The sequence below is a fragment of the Erythrolamprus reginae genome, chromosome 2 (assembly GCF_031021105.1).
Source record: "Erythrolamprus reginae isolate rEryReg1 chromosome 2, rEryReg1.hap1, whole genome shotgun sequence".
Classification (NCBI taxonomy): domain Eukaryota; kingdom Metazoa; phylum Chordata; class Lepidosauria; order Squamata; family Dipsadidae; genus Erythrolamprus; species Erythrolamprus reginae.
This window is the reverse complement of record NC_091951.1, coordinates 149,917,962-149,939,927: the sequence shown is the minus strand read 5'-3', so window position 1 is coordinate 149,939,927 and position 21,966 is coordinate 149,917,962. Positions and strand designations below refer to the sequence as shown.

Below are 21,966 nucleotides of genomic sequence, written 5' to 3'. Positions count from 1 at the left end.
TACTTGCATTGTATTTCAATGAGGATGGGAAATGGGCAGTAGCATGGAATGATACACTGAGGCAAGGGTAGGCAAAGTTGGCTCTTCTAGGACTTGTGGACTTCAACTCCCAGAATTCCTGAGCCAATCATGCAAGCCCAGGAATTCTGGGAGATGAAGTCCACAAGTCATAGAAGAGCCAACTTTGCCTACCCCTGCACTCGGGTGATACAAAAGTAATTCTGGAAGTCTACATGAATTTTGGGGTAGAGAACAAAATGCCCACTGGGACAGTCACTTTACTCTAAACCTTCATTCTTGGTTGCTATTTTTCACTAGCCACTCGTGCTCTTACTTGTCTGCCTCCTCATTTTATGGAAGGTATCAATAACGCAATGCCTGCAACCCGTATAAATGGCTTCTGCAACGTCTCCGAATAAGAATAACAGAGTAACACAGTTGGAAGGAACCTTGGCAGACTTCTAATCCAACCCCCTGCTTAAGAGATCCTATGTCAGTGATGTTGAGCCTATTGCCTGCGTGCCACAGGTGACACACGGAGCCATATCAGAGGGCATGGCAAGGCGCTCCCCTATGTCAGCTGCAGCGCGCATGCGTACACTGGCCAGCTGATTTTCTACCTTGGAGAAGGCCATTTCACCCTCCGCGGCTTCAGGAAGATTCCCTGAAACCTCCAGTGCTAAAAACAGCACAACGGGGCAAACCGGAAGCCTGTTTATCTGAACTTCCGGTTTGCCCATTTTTTTCACTGTCCCAGGCTTCAGTGAGGCCTGTGTGCATGCGTGGTGTGTGTGTGTCCATGCACAGGGGCAGCACAAGAGAGTGTGCATGCATGATGGGGGGAGGGAACGGGTGTGGGTATGTGCGCACACACTGTGCCAAAACTCACACCCTTTTGGCACACAACCAAAAAAGGTTCACCATCACTGTCCCATGCCATTTAAAAAACCTCTCAATCTTAAAACTAAGCTCGTCATGGCATCGGACCAGAATATCTCCGGGACCACCTTCTGCCACATGAATCCCAGCGACCAGTTAGGTCCCACAGAGTTGGCCTTCTCCGGGTCCCGTCGACTAAACAATGTCGTTTGGCGGGACCCAGGGGAAGAGCTTTTTCTGTGGCGGCCCCGACCCTCTGGAACCAACTCCTCCCAGAGATCAGAATTGCCCCCACCCTCCTCGCCTTTAGTAAGGTCCTTAAAACCCACCTTTGTCGTCAGGCATGGGGGAACTGAGATATTCCCTTCCCCCTAGGCCTATACAATTTATGCATGGTATGCTTGTGTGTATGTTTGGTTTTTTAAATAAGGGTTTTTTACATTATTTTAAATATTAGATTTGTTATATGTTGTTTCATTTTTGTTTTTAGCCGCCCCGAGTCTACGGAGAGGGGTGCCATACAAATCTAATAAATAAATAAATAAAATAAGCAAGGTTGGAATCTCAGATGATTTCAATGTTCAAGCATGAAGATAAAATACTGGGGAGTCTGGCCACTTAAATGATTTTTAAACTATTTTAGCGGGCCTACCACCTGAAAAGATTACTGTTTCACACTTTAAACTTGGGTACTCAGAAGAATGTTAAAGTTGCTTCCATTGAAGGCTCTGTACTACAGTTGAAGTGCCTCTTTATTGCATACATAAAGCAGTTAATATAGAAGCACATTATCAGGTGATACTGTCCCCCCAAGGCTTAAACTATCTTCTTTAATGTTTTCTCAGAAATAAGCCCCTGGTTAAAAATTCCTTGTAAATTTAATTAGAAGCTTTTCCCTTAGAGCTTCTGTTTCCAACCATTCCCATTCATGCACTAATAGCATTATGCATAAACTGTCTGATTTAATTATTGCAAAACAGTCTAATAGTACCAAGTGGTTTTTAAAAAATAAAAAAATAAGATACTCTTGGGCATAAGTAACAGCATGACTAGCAATGGAAATTAGCAGAAATAGAGAACTGATTAAGAGATTTACAAACTGTTACTGATTTGGTTTGTACTTGATAAGAGCGAGTCATATGTAATTGAAATGACAGTGATAGAATTAAGAGATCTTAAGCTATACTTAAAAGTTGGGTTCCTCTTCCTTGTAGGTACTCCAATAGAGAGATAGTCATCACTTGAAGGTACTTTAATTTTATTTTGCACGCAGACCAGGAAAGTGGACTCAATTATGCAAGTACTGTAATACCAAACAAAATTGGGATCTACAAAATCGTGTATCTTGTTCCAAGTCAAAGCAGACCAAAACTGTAGCCCAATTTTCTAAGAATTCTACTGTTAGTACCTGCCCCAATTTTGGCAGATCATAAGAAGACCACAACATACCAATTTACATTTCCTTGTGTCACAAGAGCACTTACAGAATGACACTGACCTTCAAATACTGTACTGCTCAAAAGCATTTTGACAGCAAGGGCAAAAGTGGATTTATTACAATTCTACAAAAGGGCACATAACTATGACCAAAATATTTCAACACTAGAGCTCAGATTTTGATGCTTTAGTCTGTAATACCAGGTTAGATGGACAAGATTTGAAAAGGTATCTTCAAGCTGTTTAATCTAAGTAAAAAAAGAAGGCAAATCTTACAAAGATTAAATTAAGCTGCACCCAGTCATTCTTATTGAGATCCAATTAAGGCCATCAAGAAATCAGAAATAATTCAAGAAACAAAGCTAATAAGTTAAATTCTGATTCACATAAGATAGAGATTGACGGCAGGAAAAAACCTCATGGCCCAGCTGGTCTGCCCGTATACTATTTCCTGTATTTTTTGTTAGGATGGATATAGGTTTATCTCAGGCATGTTTAAATTCAGTTACTGTAAATTTACCAACCACATCTGCTGGAAGTTTGTTCCAAGCATCTTAAATTATACATAAAGCCTCAACATTTCAGCACCCTTTTCCCAAACTGGATCTTTCTAAAAGTTTTGACTACCAATCCCATCAGCTGATAAACAATTATCAGAAATCATTTAGCTCGTAAAACAAAATATCTGAAGGAATTGAGTTTGACACCTGATATAAAGTAAGATTAAATAAAAAAGTGATGAGAAGTGAAAAAAGGAAGAAAATTGTAAAAGGGGACACAAAGAGAAAAATGAAAGGAATTTATCTGTACTTTGGGATTGATCTATAACAAATCTATAACAATCCCAAAGTACAGATAAGTTCCTTTCATTTTTCTCTTTGAAAATTTGTCTAGCTTTACTAGATAAATGGTCAAAGCAATGGAAACTGCAGTTTAATGTTTCCAAATGTAAAATAATGCACTTGGGGAAAAGGAATCCTCAATCTGAGTACAGTATTGCATTGGCAGTTCTGTGTTAGCAAAAACTTCAGAAGAGAAGGATTTAGGGGTAGTGATTTGACAGTCTCAAAATGGGTGAGCAGTGTGGTCAGGCAGTAGGAAAAGCAAGTAGGATGCTTGGCTGCATAGCTAGAGGTATAACAAGCAGGAAGAGGGAGATTGTGATCCCGCTGTATAGAGCGCTGGTGAGACCACATTTGGAATAATGTGTTCAGTTCTGGAGACCTCACCTACAAAAAGATATTGACAAAATTGAACGGGTCCAAAGATGGGCTACAAGAATGGTGGAAGGTCTTAAGCATAAAACGTATCAGGAAAGACTTAATGAACTCTATCTGTATAGTCTGGAGGACAGAAGGAAAAGGGGGGACATGATCGAAACATTTAAATATGTTAAAGGGTTAAATAAGGTTCAGGAGGGAAGTGTTTTTAATAGGAAAGTGAACACAAGAACAAGGGGACATAATCTGAAGTTAGTTGGGGGAAAGATCAAAAGCAACGTGAGAAAATATTATTTTACTGAAAGAGTAGTAGATCCTTGGAACAAACTTCCAGCAGACGTGGTTGGTAAATCCACAGTAACTGAATTTAAACATGCCTGGGATAAACATATATCCATTGTAAGATAAAATACAGGAAATAGTATAAGGGCAGACTAGATGGACCATGAGGTCTTTTTCTGCCGTCAGTCTTCTATGTTTCTATGTTTCTAATTCAGCTCCTGTAAGCCATGTATGAATCTAGCCAATTGTTTTTGTTGTTCAGTCGCTAAGTCATTTCCGACTCTTCGTGACCCCATGGATTGTAGCACATTGAGTTCCCCTGTCTTTCACTGTCTCCCAGTGTTTGTCCAAATTAACCAACTCTAGTTTATCCACAAATTATGGTTAAGCCAACCATGGCTTAGCATAATACAGCAACAATTAGTGGCCATTAAATACTCCGCTACTAATTAAACATTTACTTCTGAACCCTATTTTTCCAGCTTAAATTCAAATCATAGTTCAAATGTTGTTTTGGCTCATAAAAGCTGCAGAATCCTTTTGAAAAATGGAACGGGACTGTTAATATGTTATGATGCAATGTTGTTTTCATAGTTCTGGGATTTTGTAAAAAATTACTAATACAAACAGAAGAGAGGCAGTGTGAATAAGAATAAAGGCTCCAGTTTGAGAGAAGGGAAGACAGTACTTGGTTATTCCTTATTGGTCCCAAAGGCTCCATTATGCCCTTTAGAAACTGCTGCACTTTTTGTAGTACTCATAAAAAAAAAGACAAATTAGCAGGTATCTTGTGTAGATCAGCAAATAAAAGAAATTAGCCCACCTTCCTATGGGAACTGAAATCAGATAAAAGATAAGATCTCTCTCAATGGAAAAGAAATACATACAAGGCCACGTAGTGTAAGACCAGCCAAGTATCACAGAAAGATAAAATTAAGCTGTATTTCAGAGAAGCTATTCTGTTCCTGTCATCCTCTTGCCTAAATGCGTTTCCATGTCTTTGAATGGAGTATATCTAGGCTGGTTTCCTGTAAATTGAACTGTGTGTGGTTAAATGAAATAACAAAGAAATAAATGAGGTCACATTCAGGAATTAGATTCATTTCATTGCTGTATATTTATTGCCCACTTGGCCCATCGGCGACTTACCCAGCCGACGGTCTTTGCGGCGTGGCCGGGGGAAGGAGGCCACCATTGTGGGGCGGAGCCTGCGGCCCCACGTCAGCACCGGGGGCCGCAGTGACGTCAGCGGGATGCGCTGGGCACCAATTGGCTGCCGGGCGTTGAGGGAGGCAGCCCTATATAAGGGGCTGCCTCGTGGTGCCGTTCCTCTTCGCCCGGCATTTTTGGGACACCCGCCCACCCTCCCTCTGTTACAGGGTGCATATGATGGGTCGCCCCTCGGGGGGCCGAGTAGGAATTTTTGGCAGTCACAGTAAATTGGCTAAACTGTGATTGTTTTTTTTCCCGCCTACTCCACTCTGTGCGTGGGAGTGTGGTTAGGGGGTGGACTCACCAACTAGTGCCCTCCCCAAGGTCACTGGAGGGGGGGAAGGCCGATAGGCGGCGGAAATGGGCGTAAGCAGCAACTGTGTGATCTCCTTTAGGGGCACCTCTAGTGAGGTGAGGAGCGATCTCCTTCTCGGATTACAGGGCTCGACCGGCTTGGGTTTGGGGAGGGGGTTGCTCCTGAGGCTCGCTGGCTGGGGCTTACCAGAGACCATTGGCGAGCCATCCCACACGCCAAGGGGGCGTGGCAGGGGCAGGGGGCAGGTGTAAGTTCACCAATCCTCTGCACCCAGGCAAGGAACTTTCGCCCGAGAGTTGCTCAGATGAGGTTGTTGAAAGTTAACTCCGCCCCCATTTGATTTATGCACCCCTGCAGGTCACGTGGTTTAATTGGTTAAGTAGTTAAATTAGATTTTGGTTTAATAAAGTGACCCCATTATACCCATACCTATGTGTCCGACTGTTACTCCGCCTGCGCCGCAACAGTCCTAACGGACTCTAAACAGGAAATAATAATATCAACAATAAACTAAAAACCCTACCTGGTAACATCAAAGGCGCTATTCACTAAAACCCTTGGGGAAAATGCTACCTTGATCTGAAATGCCTGTAAGGTAAGGGCCTTCAGTATCTCTGGAGTAAACTTTTCTATTAACACGGGTTGTTGGCATAATACAGTCTGCTTGATGCACTGCAAGGAGAGTCCAACGTGGGTATTTCTCAAGTCTCATTGGAAGGGACTGAGTTTAATTTAAATATTATGCAGGTGCCGCCCCCAGCCCACCAGTCAATGAGAAAACGAAGGAGCAGTAAACTATAAACTTTATTTAAAAACTGGAAGGCAAGTTCAACCCAGAACAAACAACGATTATGAGAGATAAAGGCCCTGGTCCAATAAGCTGGGCGGGTTTGGACTCTCCTTGCAGTGCATCGAGAAGACCGTTCAGGTAAGTTCAACGGTTCTTCTCCAATGCACTTGCAAGGAGAGTCCAACGTGGGATGTACCCAAGCCATAATTTGAGGGGGGGATAAGGCTGGACCAGGGGCGCTTAAGATGAGCACACCATTTGTAGCACTCGCATCCCAAAGGCTGCCTCGGCAGAGGCAAACGAGTCAATTTGGTAATGTTTGATGAAGGTTGACGGAACTGCCCACGTGGCTGCTCTGCAAATATCTTCAATCGAAGCCTGCATAGCCCAAGCCGCAGAAGTGGCTGCGCTACGTGTGGAATGTCCTGTTATTCCCTGAGGAATAGTCTGACCTTCTGCCTTGTAAGCCTCTGTGATGCAATCCCGTATCCAGCGGCTGATGGTTTGCGATGAAACCCTCGTGCCCATGCTCTGAGATGAAAATGACACAAATAATGCTTCAGATGTTCTGAACGTCTGTGTCCTACGGGCATAAATTTTTACTGCACGCGGACCTTGGCAAATCCTACCAACAGAACCGACGTCCCTTTACGGGCTCCAATTTCAGGGGGTCTAGACAAAGCAAATGGCTCAACAGTGTTCTACCCTCTTGGGGGCAGACTGCAACACTTCACAGATTCCTGGAAAGCCAGATCCACAGACACTTGGGCAATTACCACAGTATCCCAAGGTTTGAGGATCGAATTTTCCCATCTGCCCCCGAACAGGTTCATTCTATGCCCACAGGTGACAGATCGTCAGAAGAGAGTGCTGTTAGGCAGGGAGATCCTCCATCTGTTAGAAATAGAGGCGATCGAGGAAGTACCATTACACCTACAAGGGAAGGGCTTCTACTAGGTCATCTCTGTAAGGTGTGAAAAACAATAAAAAATTTATACCCAATTCCCTCACTCCATGCAAAAGGAAATAAACTGCACCTCCTCATTCACGCTCTTACTTTACTTTGTGAGTGGTGCTCAATGAATGATTAAATAATTAACAGGGTTAGGAAATATTGGGGGGGGGTGCATGTGTTCTCTCAAGTCAGTGTTGATTCCTAATACCGTGTTTCCCCGAAACTAAGACTTCTCCTGCCCAATCGGGCTTTTGAGCGCATGCGCTAAAATAAGCCCTCCCCCGAAAAGAAGGCCTTTGAAGCAACTGCCATTTCCTCAGGGGGGGAGGGAGAGAACATGCCTCACGCACCTCACATGCCCCTGACATCCACGCGGAATGGCCTCACAGAGGCCACTCCCACAAGCCCTAGCTACTGCGCCCCTTTTCTTAGTGGCGGCTGCAAAATGAAACGCACCTCGCGCCCCTCTCCTTACTTAATAGGGTGATGGTCACAGTAGGCCACCCCGCCCTCTAAAAAAGAGCTGCAAAAGCCACTTCGGCTTCAGCTGCAAAAATGGCAGGAGGTCCAGCAACACACCTCCTGTGTTGCTAGGCCTCCTCATTGCTTGCCTGCAGGAGGGGAGGAGGCGAAACTGGAGGGGGGAAAGGGGGAAGGAACATGGCCCACGCGGCCCACGCACCCCACACGTCCCTGCCATCCAGGTAGAATCTGCTTCTGCTTCAGCTGTTTCGGCTGCAAAAGCGGCAGGCGGTCCTATCGCATTGCAAAAGTCCCATTGCTGCAGTCACCTCCCTTTTCTTCATGCTGGCCATGCACCTCGCTGCCTGTTGTTGCCGCTCGCGATCAGACCCAGCCAGGAGAGGAGCCTGCTGACGAGCGGCTGGCCAACGTTGTCCTGACATGTCCTGCCACCGCCTTTTGGAGAAGGATTCTGCGAGGCTTTTTAAAAAATTAATATTATTAATCAAATTTATAGGCCGCCCTTCTCCAGTGGCTTGTTGTGCCGTTGCACGCCCGAACGGCAGCATCGCCACAAGCTTCATCATATTGACACAGCTGGCGGGCTCATCAGCAGGCTGCTCTCCTGGCCGAGCATGGCCGTGAACGGCATCTGCTCGGTCTAGAACTCAGTCTCCCAGTTTCTAGCCTGGTACCTTAACTCTTACACCAAAAAAGCTCTTTTAACATAGGAAAACAGTCCAGCAAAAAAAAAAGCTACCTACAACTAATCAACATTGATTTATTAGATTTGTATGCCGCCCCTCTCCGGAGACTCGGGGCGGCTACATCTATAGATATAGATATACACCAAAACTGGCAGCCCGCAGGCAGAATGTGTCATTTATTTATTTATTTATTATTTAGATTTGTATGCCGCCCCTCTCCGAAGACTCATGTGCAGGCCATGCCTACCCCAGCTCCGCGAAGGGAAAAAAAGTTGTGAAACTTCACATGATGGCAACATGACGCTGCAAGTTTGACACCCATGATAGAGGCAGGATCCCTTCAAATGTCAGAGGGGCGGAGCAAAGATCACGGAAACTTGTTGCCTACCTACCCTGCTTTTAGGCTGACCGTTTCACTGTGAGAAAAGGGCTTCCAGATTAGATAGATCTGTTTGGGTGATGATCCAATATGGATTCTACTCATACAGTTCCAACATTCCCTAACGTTCTGTCCAGTTGACAAAAATTAACCATCTTTTTTCATTATAAAACATTTGTACAAGTTTTTTTTTTTTTTTTTTTTTTTAAAGAAAGGCGAATGGACACATTTACAGTTTTAACACAGCTAGGGTTGGCCATTTAAGCCAGGAGAGAAACTTCAAATATTTCCCTAAGTTATAATTAAATGAATCACTCCATGCAACGGAGGCCCTATAGAGGGGGCTGCTTCTTCACAAGCGAATGAACTTCAAACACGTTTCTTGAAGGAAATGCTTAATTACAGAATAAATAGGGGACCCTCAGAATATAAACAAGCAATGGTGCTTAGGCAGGAAACCAGCATCCAATTTCCCTCTGTCTCTTTGATGTCTAAAAAAGAAGTAATTGCTCTCTTGACTAAGAACTAACATGTGCGTTGCTTTTGTGGCCCTCGTCCTGATATATAAAAATGAACCTTCTGTATTCTGCTGGATACTGGGCTTTCAATGTGCCAGAATCTTAAAGGGGAAAAGGGAGAAAGAAATATGAATAAAAGCCACACAGCATGGCCAGTGAGCAAAAGAACAAGGGATGCTTTGATGTTTGCCAGCTTTATTTTTTAAGACTTGCCTATTAACATTTATCCCAATACAGAGGCAGCAGCATTAACAATAATTTCCATTTCCCTTGCAGAATGAAGAGTGTCTTAGCTTCTTTTTTTAAAAAACCAGTTATTTTTCTGAACATGGGCTAAAGAGATCCAGAGAGCGTCTGGGAAAAATGCTCCAAGACCATCAGCTTCCCAGCCTACCAGCTTAGCCATCTGCTTCAGGCATTATTAATTTCACCTACTTTATTTAGGAAACTTCAGCGCCTCAGCCAAAGAGAAGGGAATGTTTTATAGCTCCCAAGCTCTTACTTTTTTTTTCACCTTTTCCACACTAATGTAATAAAACCAGTGGAGGGAGCTTGATTAATAAAGAGGAAAAGATGAAGCAAGCAGATTATGCAGACAGCAGCAGAACGTGATAGCCATCGAGAAGTATCTTGAAGCAAAGTCTAGTTGCACCAAGTAAGCTGGCATGATTATCTTAAGTCTTTGGCTGATGAAAACCAAGTATTATAACTGACGCCTGACTGCAATTTGGCAGTTCAAATCAAACCAGGGTCAAGGTTGACTCAGCCTCCCATCCTTCCAAGGTGGGTACATATTTTTCCTGATAGTGAAAAGGAAGGGAGCCTAGTATAGATCTATTTCAAGCTTGTTATGCTCTCGTCAGCTAGACATACCCTTACTAGGATTTGAACTTGTAGCCTTCTGTATGCAAGGCAGGATATTAACCTCTAAGCTACAAGCTCGCCTCCGAATTAGCTTTTACCAGGGAAGAGCCATATGGCTCGAAATCACCCTGGTATTCCCAAATATGGGAGGAAGCAACTTTGCTTTCCTTTTGCCTCTTGGCCCCTTGTAACTTAGGTGTTAATATCCTGCCTTGCATGCAGACGGCTACAAGTTCAAATCCCAGTAAGGGTATGTCTAGCTGACGAAATCATAACAAGCTCTCGAAACGTCGCCAGAAATCTCTGAAACTTACTCAAAGTGGCAACTCCACTAGCTGGAGCATTAATGGGTTTGCTCCAAGATGACAAGGAAGGCAACAATCACCACTCTGGGCTGAAAGTAGGGCATGGGGCAGCCCTCTTTGAAGTGTGGCTCCTTTAAATGGAGCCAGCAACTTTGGAGCCGCTTAGCAGGAAATTAGCGATCTTCAGGTGTGCCAATCATCCTGGCGGATCAGGGAAAGACCACCACACACACCTGAGACTAGTCGCAGGAGCTAGGCACCTGCCCCAATGGGGGATCCCCTCAAGGGGTTGACCCCAGAAAACTGCCCAAGAAAGGTTGTTTTGTTGGGTGGAAGTGGAGGCCGGAGCGACCATGCTGACTCGCCAGCAGCTGCCGACTTAGAAGAGCAGCTGAAACTACTGACTCTCTAAACCTCGCCTGCTCTTCAATTTGTTACTTCCTTTCACCAATCTAGAAAATTTATAGAAGCCGGCAAAGAATGCCACAATGATTTGAGTATGACTTCAATCTGCTAGAGCTGATTATAAACACATCTCCTTGGCTTAACTGAGTCGTAAAAACTGGAGGACTCGGCCGATCAGAGGGGGACGTGACCAGGAAATTGTTACAACTCAGTCTCCTAGCAAAAGGAAGTCAATACCCGCATGTGGATGCTCCTACCAGAGCACCGGAGAATTTTACTCCAGCTGGCAAGTATGTCTACTTGCACCTTGCTAGATGGCTTCTGCATGGCATCAGTTGAGAAAAACTGGGATATTTGGGGGGGGGGTTTCTCTAAGTGTTTCTGTAGCTTTCTGTCCATCACCAGAATCATCTCTTCAAATAGAGTAATTGTGGCAGGATCACAACTACCATAAACCTCAAGGTCACTTCAGGGCTTTGGACATCATCCTGCCTTCTCAAAGAGGTTTCAAATATTCCTACTACTCAATCAACCTATCCCTGAATATCATAAGGCTCAGATATAAATGTGGTCATATCGATCTTTCCAATAATCTAGTTCACACCAGGCTGCAATCAATCTTGATTTATGAAGGACCAGACTACCTCCGAGACTGCCTTCTGCCGCACAAATCCCAGTGACCGGTGAGGTCCCGTCGGCCAAACAATGTCGGTTGGTGGGACCTAGGGGAACAGCCTTCTCTGTGGGAGCCCCGACTCTCTGGAATCAGCTCCCCCCGAAAATTCGCACTACCCCCACTCTCCTTGCCTTTCGAAAGAGTTTAAACACTCATCTTTGTCGCCAGGCCTGGGATTACTAGATCTTCCCCCTGACCAATGAATGTTTTTAGTATAATTTTATTGAATGAGTGCTAATGAAAGTTTTTAAAGTTAGAATTTTTAAAGATTATTTTTAAGATTATGTTTATGGATATTAATTGGATTACTATGCTATTGTGTTTTTGTATATGTTGTGAGCCACTCTGAGTCCTCGGAGAGGGGCGGCATACAAATCCAATTAATTAATTAATTAATTAATTAATTAATTAATTAATTAATTACTCTGATTCTTGGATCTTTCAGACTATAGAAGATTATAATGAGGGCTGTCTATGGAATGACAACTAAGCTTGCATTCATTTTTTCTTAGTCCTGCCCCTGATCCACTGCAGATCCTACTGAACCTTCATTAAGGTTCATCAGAGCGTGAAACTGGAAAATCAAGGAAAGTTCCTGTAATTGTCAACTCTAATCCTGCAGGGGAGTGAGGGCTGGCCACCCTATGGATCCAGGCTGCCTCTTTCTTTCTTTCTTTCTTTCTTTCTTTCTTTCTTTCTTTCTTTCTTTCTTTATTTATTTATTTATTTATTTATTTATTTATATTTATTTATTTATTTATTTATTTATTTATTTATTTAATTATTTATTTATTTAATTATTTATTTATTTATTTATTGGATTTGTATGCCGCCCCTCTCCGTAGACTCGGGGCGGCTAACAACAATGATAAAAACAGCATGTAACAATCCAATCCAATAGTAAAATAACTTAAAAAACACCTTATTATAAAAACCAAACATACATACAGACATACCATGCGTAAATTGTAAAGGCCTAGGGGGAAAGAATATCTCAGTTCCCCCATGCCTGACGGCAGAGGTGGGTTTAAAGAAGTTTACGAAAGGCGAGGAGGGTGGGGGCAATTCTAATCTCTGGGGGGAGTTGGTTCCAAAGGGCCGGGGCCGCCACAGAGAAGACATTGTTTAGTTGACGGGACCCGGAGAAGGCCCACTCTGTGGGACCTAACTGGTCGCTGGGATTCGTGCAGCAGAAGGCGGTCCCTGAGATAATCTGGTCTAGTGCCATGAAGGACTTTATAGGTCATAACCAACACTTTGAATTGTGAGCAGAAACTGATCAGCAACCAATGCAGACTGCGGAGTATTGGTGTAACATGGGCATATTTGGGGAAGCCCATGACTGCTCTCGCAGCTGCATTCTGCACGATCTGAATTTTCCGAACACTTAATGATCTCACAAGGTAACCAGGGGCAGATTCCTCTTTCCGCCACTACCAATGCACTTCCCACGGAGCTCTACAACCCTGGTGTGTGCATGCATTGAAGTAAGATTTGCTTCCTGCGCAAGCGCAAGAAGCCAAATGTTGTGTGAGGACACATGTGAGCGTGAGATTGTGATGATTTTTGCAAATTTTGCTTTCATGCCCATGCATGAAAGCAAAAAACCGGCAAAGATTGCCGAAATCTCACGCTCATGCACATCCTCATGCATGCTCAGGAAGCAAACCTCGCTCCAATGTGCATGTGCATGCCGGTCAACTGGAGCTGCGCGCACAGCTCCATTCTTATTACCGGAATGGCGTGTCCCCCCTCCCCCTAATCCACATAGCAACCCAATACTGAAGGTAGCCCTTGCAAATCATTCCCTCTGAGCTCTAGTTTCTCCCTTCTGCAATGCAGGGCATATCGATAGATTGCTTTGAAAAAGGTGGATGATAAAACACTTTGAACATGAACGTGCTATAGAAAAGTATTATGAATGACTGCTACAATAGGCTTTTAAAGTGACTTCCCCCATCCCTCACACTGGAAGCAAAGCAGACTTTAAAAACAGGGAGATATAAAGCCTTGAGCAGGTCAGGGAGCTTTGGATAAACTCCTCATAAAATGCTTTACCATCTAAGATGAATGATAAAGGTGATGGACAACCATGAAAATATGTCATTGTTCCTTTTCTGATATCGATGTTGACCATGACCAGGGACATCAAAGCGAGCCCAGCATACTTTATGTTTGACTGCATGATGCCATTATATTTTCTCCCTTCTATATATACCCACAGCTTCCTCGGGCATTGAATTATTATTTTTCCCTTTTTCTTATTACTGAATGGAAACACTCCTTACGCATTCATCACATGCAGAACGCTTCAGGAGTCTGCAGAAACTCATCTTGTGTTCTTTATTCCACCCCAAGGACACTGCTCTGAAAGCAACAGAGAAGGAGGAGGAGAAAAAGCCCATCCAACCATAATTAAACATCTCACACATCCAAGAGGTCTGTAGCAGGGCCTGACATTTAATGCTTTGCTGTAGCTAATAGGCAATCAAGCAAACTTTCACTTGGGGATGGAGTCAGGGACTTTCCTTGATGCTTTTTAAACCAACAAACCCAGTCACAGAGAAGCTACAAAGGAATGATGGCAGGTGAGGATAAGGGAGAAATTTGTTTCTACAGAATGCTTTGTATTAAAATATCTGTCTTCTCTTAAAAGGCAAGGAGAAGAGATATATATATAAATAGGTGGTCCTCATTTAGTGATTGCTTTGTTTAGTAATTGCTCACAGTTAGGATCATGATATATAAAAAAATAAACTTGTATCCAATCATTATGTTTACAACCTTTGTTGGTCTACAAAACAAAGAAAAACTGAAGTACTGTAAAATCATAAGGACCCTTGTGGTTTCACTTGGTGACTGCTTTCCTTAACAACCAAGCTGTTTGTCCCAATTGTGATTGCTAAGGGAGGGCTCTCTATATTTAAACTGAGGAGTTTATAACTGTGATACAGGCAGCACCAAATTGCTTGGCACCTCTTTTGTGAAGACGGGCACAGGGATGTGTTGTACATACTCCTGGTCAGTTGGAGGATGATGAAGAAATTGAGGACTGATACAGATAGTGTTTATGAATTAGTGGTGGGCCTGGGGTTACAGGTAGTAGAACAGGTGGGAGGCCAGCCACAGGATGTGGCTATGAGTCCAGAATCTAGCGAGGAAGAATCAGCCAGTCGCTGGGTCAATGTTAAATTCAGAAGGGTCCAAAAACATAAGGAACAGGTTTGGAAGAAAATATTAAAGGGAGGAATGGGTTAAATACTGGGGCGATGTATTTGGTGGGTCAGTGGGGAAGAAGGGTGGAGTTTCAATGTTGTAGGGCTAAAATGAAAGGTATTTCCGTTCAGCTCCCAAGCAAGCAAATGCATTCTGTGCTATTTTACAGTAATTTCTGCTGTTTTTGAATCATGCTGTGAGTACATAAATCTTGTTAAACGGAGAAGGCTGGGAGGAATGAATGAGGAATGCAATTAAGAAAGATAACGGAAGAGGAATGTGCTAGTATGAACTGTATTTTGAATACGGAAGGGAAGAGAAATAAAGATGGTGTTTCTTTGTTTATGAATACTGCATTTAGTAAGAGTTATTTGTAATAGCTAAAGTTCTACAAGAGACCAGAACAGGAAGTGTGCAGCTTCAAGTTGGTTTTTGACTTCTGGAGACTGCCTGGACAGGTCCTTGAATTTTTATTAGCAAGGCTTTTCAAAAATGTTTTGTGTCATTGCCTACTTGAGCAAGAGGAACTGGTCCAAGGTCACCCGCCTAACCTCACACCTAATATGGGAATAGAACTCACTATCTACTTCTAGCCTGATTCCTTAACCACTATACCAAACCAACCAGCTAAGTAAAAGCAGTCATATTTTATGCAATCTTGGAGGCTCTAAGATCCTGTGTGTAACTTTGAGTTCCCTCCTCTGATTCATCCCATCACGATTTTCTCAATCTCCCTTTCATTCTTCTTTCATATATGTATATTTTGTAGTTAAATTATCTCTGTAGTCACATTCTACTTGACAAAACCATCTCATTATACGTCTTCCATACTGGTTGTTCTTCTGTGTATTCCGTTTATAATCATTCAGCTTCCGTTCATTCCAGTAGTGGGTTCCTCTCGATTCATCCGAACTGGTAGCAACTTGCTGGTGACGTCACAGAACCAGACTGGTTGGTATGATCCACCATCCTTTTGGGGGGGGGGGGGTTTCCAGTCCCCCCCCCCAGGTTTTTCTTCTGTGCAAGCAGAACTTGTTCTCTGTATGCTTGGAAGTGGACCCGCCCTCTCACCCCCGGGTATATACGGACCTTTATTGCTTCTTCCAAAGCCCAGCTGATCAGCTGTATTTCGGACTTGTATTTAACTACTGAGCATGCGCTAAAACTAATTTTCATGAGGGGATGCTCGCTTCCGTCATGATGCATGTGCACTTCTGTCGCGATGTGAACCAATGGGGAAGGTAAGTGGAACCCATCCATTCTTGAGCTTAATTTTTCTTGGTTTATTTATTTATTTATTATTTATTTAATTTGACTTCTATGCCGCCCAATCCCAAAGGACTCAGGGCGGCTCACAACAATATAAAATTACCATATAAAATTACAAACCACAATAAAAAGAAGAAAAAAACCCAATCTAAATTCTAAACCCTAGTTAAAACTCATAGTAGAACAACTCAGTAAAACACATGCATTCCAATTCATATACACTCGTATCACATAAATATCCAAGGGTAGACATTTTGACTGCGTTCAGCATTATTTTAGGTTCCATCATACTTTAATTATCAAGTGTATGTAACAAATAAGTAGAAGCCCTCTTCTACAGTCATTTTAACTTCTTTTGACAAAAGAAGTTAAGTTGGCCTCACCTCGACGCCTCGATTTCTGGCCACAATTGAGCCCAAAATTTATGTTGCTAAATGAGACATTTAAGTGGGTTTTGCCTGATTTTATGATTTTTCTTGCCACGGTTATTAAGTGAGTGTTAAGCTATTAAGTTAGTAATCTGACTAAATGAATCTAGCTTTCTCATTGATTTTACTTGTCAAAAAGTTGCAAAATAGGATTACAAAGTCTCGAAACACTGCAACTGTTATAAATATGAACCTATTGCCAAGTATCCAAATTTTGATCATATGATGCTGCAACAGTCATAAGTGTGAAAAACTATAATAAGTCATTTTTTTCAATTAAATTGTAACTTTGAATGGTCACTAAATAAACTGCTGTAAGTTGAGGACTACCTGTAGCAGCATTGGGTTGCTCCCAGTTCAACCCAGTTCTAAGAACTGGTAGCGCTGACGGCAGGAGGCTCCTCCCACCTGCGCAGAAGCGTTGTGTGCACATGCGAGCAAACCGGTAGTAAGGGGTTTTAGAATCCACTACTGACTTATACCCATTAACTTTCTATCAGCAGTTGCACATCTTTAAATCCTTCAATTTTTCTGTTAACAAAAAGGAATAGTGTATTCCAGGACTGTACAAAAATTTCCCAATCTGAAATAAACAAAACTTGAAACAGGATGTTAAAGCCATTCCAGACAGAAGCAGCCTTGTTTTAAGCCTGAAAGTAAATCAGTTTAAATTCGGAACCCTTTTGATGTGTTCAGAAAAACATCAAAGCATTTCCAGTTAAGATTGGAACAATCAGTTTCAAACTTTAAGTGGTTGTTTCAGTTCCAAACCAATTGCATATGTACACACACAAACACACATATACACATAAATATAAGAAAGCCAGGGATTTTCTTACTGGGACAGGTCTGTTCCCAAGAAAGTTGAGGTCACTATTCTCCCCAAAGAGATAGCCTTCAGGATGTGTAGAGTCAAACTTCTCACCTCCCATGATAAAGTGACTGGCAAAGTAGCTTCCTGAAAGAGAGAGCACAAGTCTGTCAAAATCAAGTAGAAAAGGGAAGGTATGTGATTTATAGGACCAAAAAAAAAGCACTTCAGAGAATTAGGGAATCAAGCATGGCCAAAAGCAAATCAGTGGAGTGTAGAATAGCTCATAAAAATAAAGGGTTTAATTTCACACACAGCTGGCCTTTAGAATTGTGGACAAATATTTCAGAAACGTCCTGTTCCAAGACTTGGAAGCCAAAAAGATAATGACGGAAAAGCAAAAAATTCAATTTTCTATCACCTTTTTGCAGGGCTTGCTGCATCTACATATAAATTCCTGTTGATAAAAATTTCATGCCAGTTTCTAAACCTGAAAACTCGTGTTTTAGAATGAAAATAGCAATAGCATTTAGATATATACCGTTTCACAGTGCTTTAAATCCCTTTCTAAGCAATTTACAGAATCAGCATATGGCCCCCAACAATTTGGGTCCTTATTTTACCCACATAGGATGGAAAACTCAGTGAAACCTTGAGCCTGGGGAGATTTGAACTGTCAAATTGCAGTCGGCCAGCAGTCAGAAGAAGTAGTCTGCAGTACTGCACTCTAACCATTGTGCCACCACCATAAGGTACAGAAAAACCTACAAATCATGTTTTCTGCAATTCTTTCCAACAGTGCCCTTTATCAGCCATGGCCACAGGATGCTTTGGTATTTTCTTCTGTGTAAAATAGTTGTATATATATATGTGTGTGTGTGAAGTAGTATGTTTCTCCTTTCCTCCATTTAACCTGTGAGATTATCTGCATGTCCCAGGTGACCTGGTATGAAGACTTCCTATAGCCATTTCCCAGGGATACACATAACATTACCCTCCACCCATTTCCAGCCCAGCAAAAGGGCACTTCATATCCATCTTCCTTTTGCTTCATGTCAAAAGTCGTATTTTTAATTCTTAACCAGCAGAAGGTGTATTGTTGTGTAGGCAGTTGTTAGTATTTCATTTCAAGGGTAGGCACTGCCTCCTCAGCCCAACTAGCTAGTAGTCAGGCCAATCTCTCCCCTCCTGTTACGGACATTTGCCTTGGACTGCTGGACATTTGCCTGGGACTGCTGGGTTGCATTATTGGCACACAATTATTACTTTCCAGCTGGGCCACATTCTTCCTGTAGTGCTTGGATCTTTCAGGAGATCACAGAGAAATGAGTGTGGTGGAGAAAATAAATGTAACATATAAAATGGAGGCTGCACCCATTTTCCTCTGTCTCTGGGACATGATCAGGTTAAATCCAGCTCTTCTCTTTATCTAATCCTATCAGACACAAAATCTGACCCCCAGACAAAGTCTACTGTAATCCCATCTAAACAAAATAGAAGCCTCCTCACTACTTCCCAGTATGACCTAAGCACAGCCTTAACAAACTAATTGCAACGAATTGAAGATTTTATTTTTATTTATCAAACAAGTATAGGATAGTAGTAGTCTGCATAAGCATAAGTAAAAGGTAACAATAAAAGGACAGTAGGACAGGGACTATAGGCACAATGGTGCACTTATGCCCGCCCCTTACTTAGCTTCTTTCTTAGCCCCTTGCTTAGCAAGTTTCTTCAGCTTTGACCATAGTTCCCTCTAAGCTGAGCAGTGAGCAATCGCTCACTTAAAAATCATCATCAGCTCAGTGTTTTCCAAACCTGCCCAGAAGCCGAGAGGGAAAGAATGAGAGGGAAGGAGAGAGAGAGGAAGAGAGGAAGAGAGAGAAACAGATAGAAAAAAGAGAGGAGGGAAAAGAGAAAGAAAAAGAATGGGAGTAAGGAAGAGAGAAAGAAAATCAAAATCTAGTTTGAAACTAGCTCAACTATTTAAGTGGCATTTTGATATTGATAGAGTTGCCCTATTATGAGCTCACTGTTATAGACACACAGTACAGTATTTTATTTTGAAATTCTCTGAGGCAAAACAGGATGGGTTTTTTATTTGTTTGTTTGTTTGTTTGTTTGTTTGTTTATTTATTTATTATTTCTGTGCCGCCCAGTCCCGAAGGGACTGCTGCTCAGACACTATACTTTTCTGCCCCCCCAAAAAAAAAAAATTAGAGGGAACACTGGCTTTGACTAGATGGTGGGGAATGGAGGGATTTATATTGCTTGCAGACACCTGGTCGTTTACATCCTTTTAGAGCAGTGTTTCCCAACCTTGGCAACTTGAAGATATTTGGACTTCAACTCCCAGAATTCCCCAGCCAGCAAATGCTGGCTGGGGAATTCTGGGAGTTGAAGTCCAGATATCTTCAAGTTGCCAAGGTTGGGAAACACTGTTTTAGAGGGTTGTTGAAGCACTTGGAGTTTTAGCTCAGGATCACCTGAATAGTGCTCCTGGTCCAGTAGTGTATGTTTCCTTTCCTGGAAATCTATCCCTACTCCCACGCCATTCAAAGGGTGTTCACACCAAATTGTATAGCTAAAAGTCTGTAGAGATCCTCAGTTATCCAGGTTATGGTTGTCCCAAAGGTGCTTTTACAGGAGGCAACGTTTTCTCACGCTGAAGGAACAGGACCTGCTTCACTCCCTCAAAAGCTTCCAACAAATCAGATCCTTAGGATTTCCCACCTCAAATTTCTATTTGCTTTTCATACAGAGTTCCTCTTTCTTGTCATAACAAGTGCCCAATAATAAACGTGGTTCTCTTTCCCCAGTGCTGTGCTGCCTACTTTTGAATTTTCCATCACAATGCGAATCCAGCAGAGCCTTCCTCCAGTACATTTATTTATTTTTATTTATTTATTTATTTATTTTGTCCAATACACAATAATACACAATGAAGATAATAGAGGGCACCTTCGAGGAAATATAATTAGAGAAAGAATAAGAAGAGAGAGTATAGGATAAAATAATCAATGAGAGAATGGAAGATATAGGATAGAACAGAAGATATATGGGATATAGGAGAGACAATAGGACAGGGGTCGGAAGGCACTCTAGTGCACATTTCCCCCCTCAAAATATTGTTTATATACTTTTACTTTATTTTTATTTTATTTATTTATTTATTTTGTCCAATACACAATGAGGGTTTTAGTAGGTATATATCTATATACTGTACACATAGTAAAACACATGATGACGGTTATAGAGGAGATACTCATAGTAAAATATATCTAAGAAATAATAGAAAAGAAGATATAGTAATAGAACATATCAATGAAAGAATAGAAGAAGAGATATAGGAATAGAAGAAAAGTATAGGAGATATAGGAGAGCAATAGGACAGGGGACGGAAGGTACTCTAGTGCACTTGTACTCGCCCCTTACTGACCTCTTAGGAATCTGGATAGATCAACGGTAGATAATTTAAGGGTAAAGTGTTGGGGGTTTGGGGATGACACTATGGAGTCCGGTAATGAGTTCCACGCTTCAACAACTCGGTTACTGAAGTCATATTTTTTACAGTCTCTCTCCTATTGCAGTCAGGTTTGCTTAAAAATTGAGAGAGCGCTTAAAAACTGTAAGACAATATCCATAGGAGCTTGTTCTTTCAGCTCCAGGTTGTTGTTTGTTGTTCAGGTTAACAGTTGATGGTCAGAAGGGACATCTTAGCAAATGATCGTATAGCCCAATCCCAGGCTGGGACTCACTTCAAAACTATGCCAAATTTATTTGAAGACAATTGTTTGCCTTGAAAAGGAAAAAAAAACCCTGCCATTATATCAGTCTTCTCATACAAAATGGGTTCTCTTTTCATGAAATGTTCTGATATCCTTGAAAAACTACAGAAGATACTAGCTGTGTTTATGTATATGTGTATGTCTGTGTGTGTTTGTGGGTCTGTGTATACACAAAACATAAACTAGCCTTGGGTAAATATGTAAATTTTACGCAAATATTTACCTTCTGAGATGCTTAACTCTTAGACTTGCTTTCTCCGTAAACACCGCTGAAATTTCTGTATCATAGGAGAATGTTAAAAAGAGTCCTACTGGAAATCACAAGCTGCTTCACTTCTAAGGCCCTGATGAACTCAGCAGCTCCCAAGAGGCTTTAAATAAGAAGACAAGTTCATCCAGGGACACGACACATGTGCAGCTTTTGCAATTTATTTGGAATTTGGTTACAACTTTCTAGGAATACCAAGGTAAAATAAAATTTTAAAAGCCACCGTACCATGGTAAAATGTCTTGCAATTTGTATATTTAAAAAAAGAGAAATATCAGTCACATACAGAATAGTCATTACCGTTTTTCTTTTATCTGAACTACTATATCGTTATCTATGTTTTTTATTCCATCCCTTCTCTCTTTCCCTGTCGCTGCTGCTGGTCCGTGGAGCTGGAAAGGTTGGGCACTGTTATTCTAAGCCATTAAAACTCACTACATATATTCTGGTATTTATTAGAAACAGAATTTGTTACAATTTTCATATAAAGTACATTCTAAGCTATTTAATTTCCCTTTTCTAAACTGGTGATTTCGTTTGAAATACCTGAATTAATAAACTCAATGAAAGGAATTATTATTATTATTATTATTATTATTATTATTATTATTATTATTATTTAGATTTGTATGCCGCCCCTCTCCGAAGACTCGGAGTGGCTCACAACAGACAATATACGTATGATGTATTACTTTTGGTAACATAGTTTTAAAATCTTTCCGAATAATTAAATGTGGTAAGTTGAAATACCTAGTTTAAAAAATATTTCAAGTTTCAAACTT

The 21,966-nt window shown here is 41.8% G+C and overlaps 1 protein-coding gene across 4 annotated transcripts in view; it reads right to left on the bottom strand.

The window, feature by feature from the left end:
* The window catches only part of RNF157 (ring finger protein 157), a 136,858-nt gene that overhangs the window by 66,634 nt on the left and 48,258 nt on the right, over window positions 1-21,966 (bottom strand). For all 4 annotated transcript variants that reach the window (XM_070739855.1, XM_070739856.1, XM_070739857.1 and 1 more), the window contains exon 2: window positions 17,160-17,278. In XM_070739855.1, coding sequence (XP_070595956.1) covers window positions 17,160-17,278 — 119 coding nt within the window. The remainder of the gene's footprint in view (window positions 1-17,159; window positions 17,279-21,966) is intronic.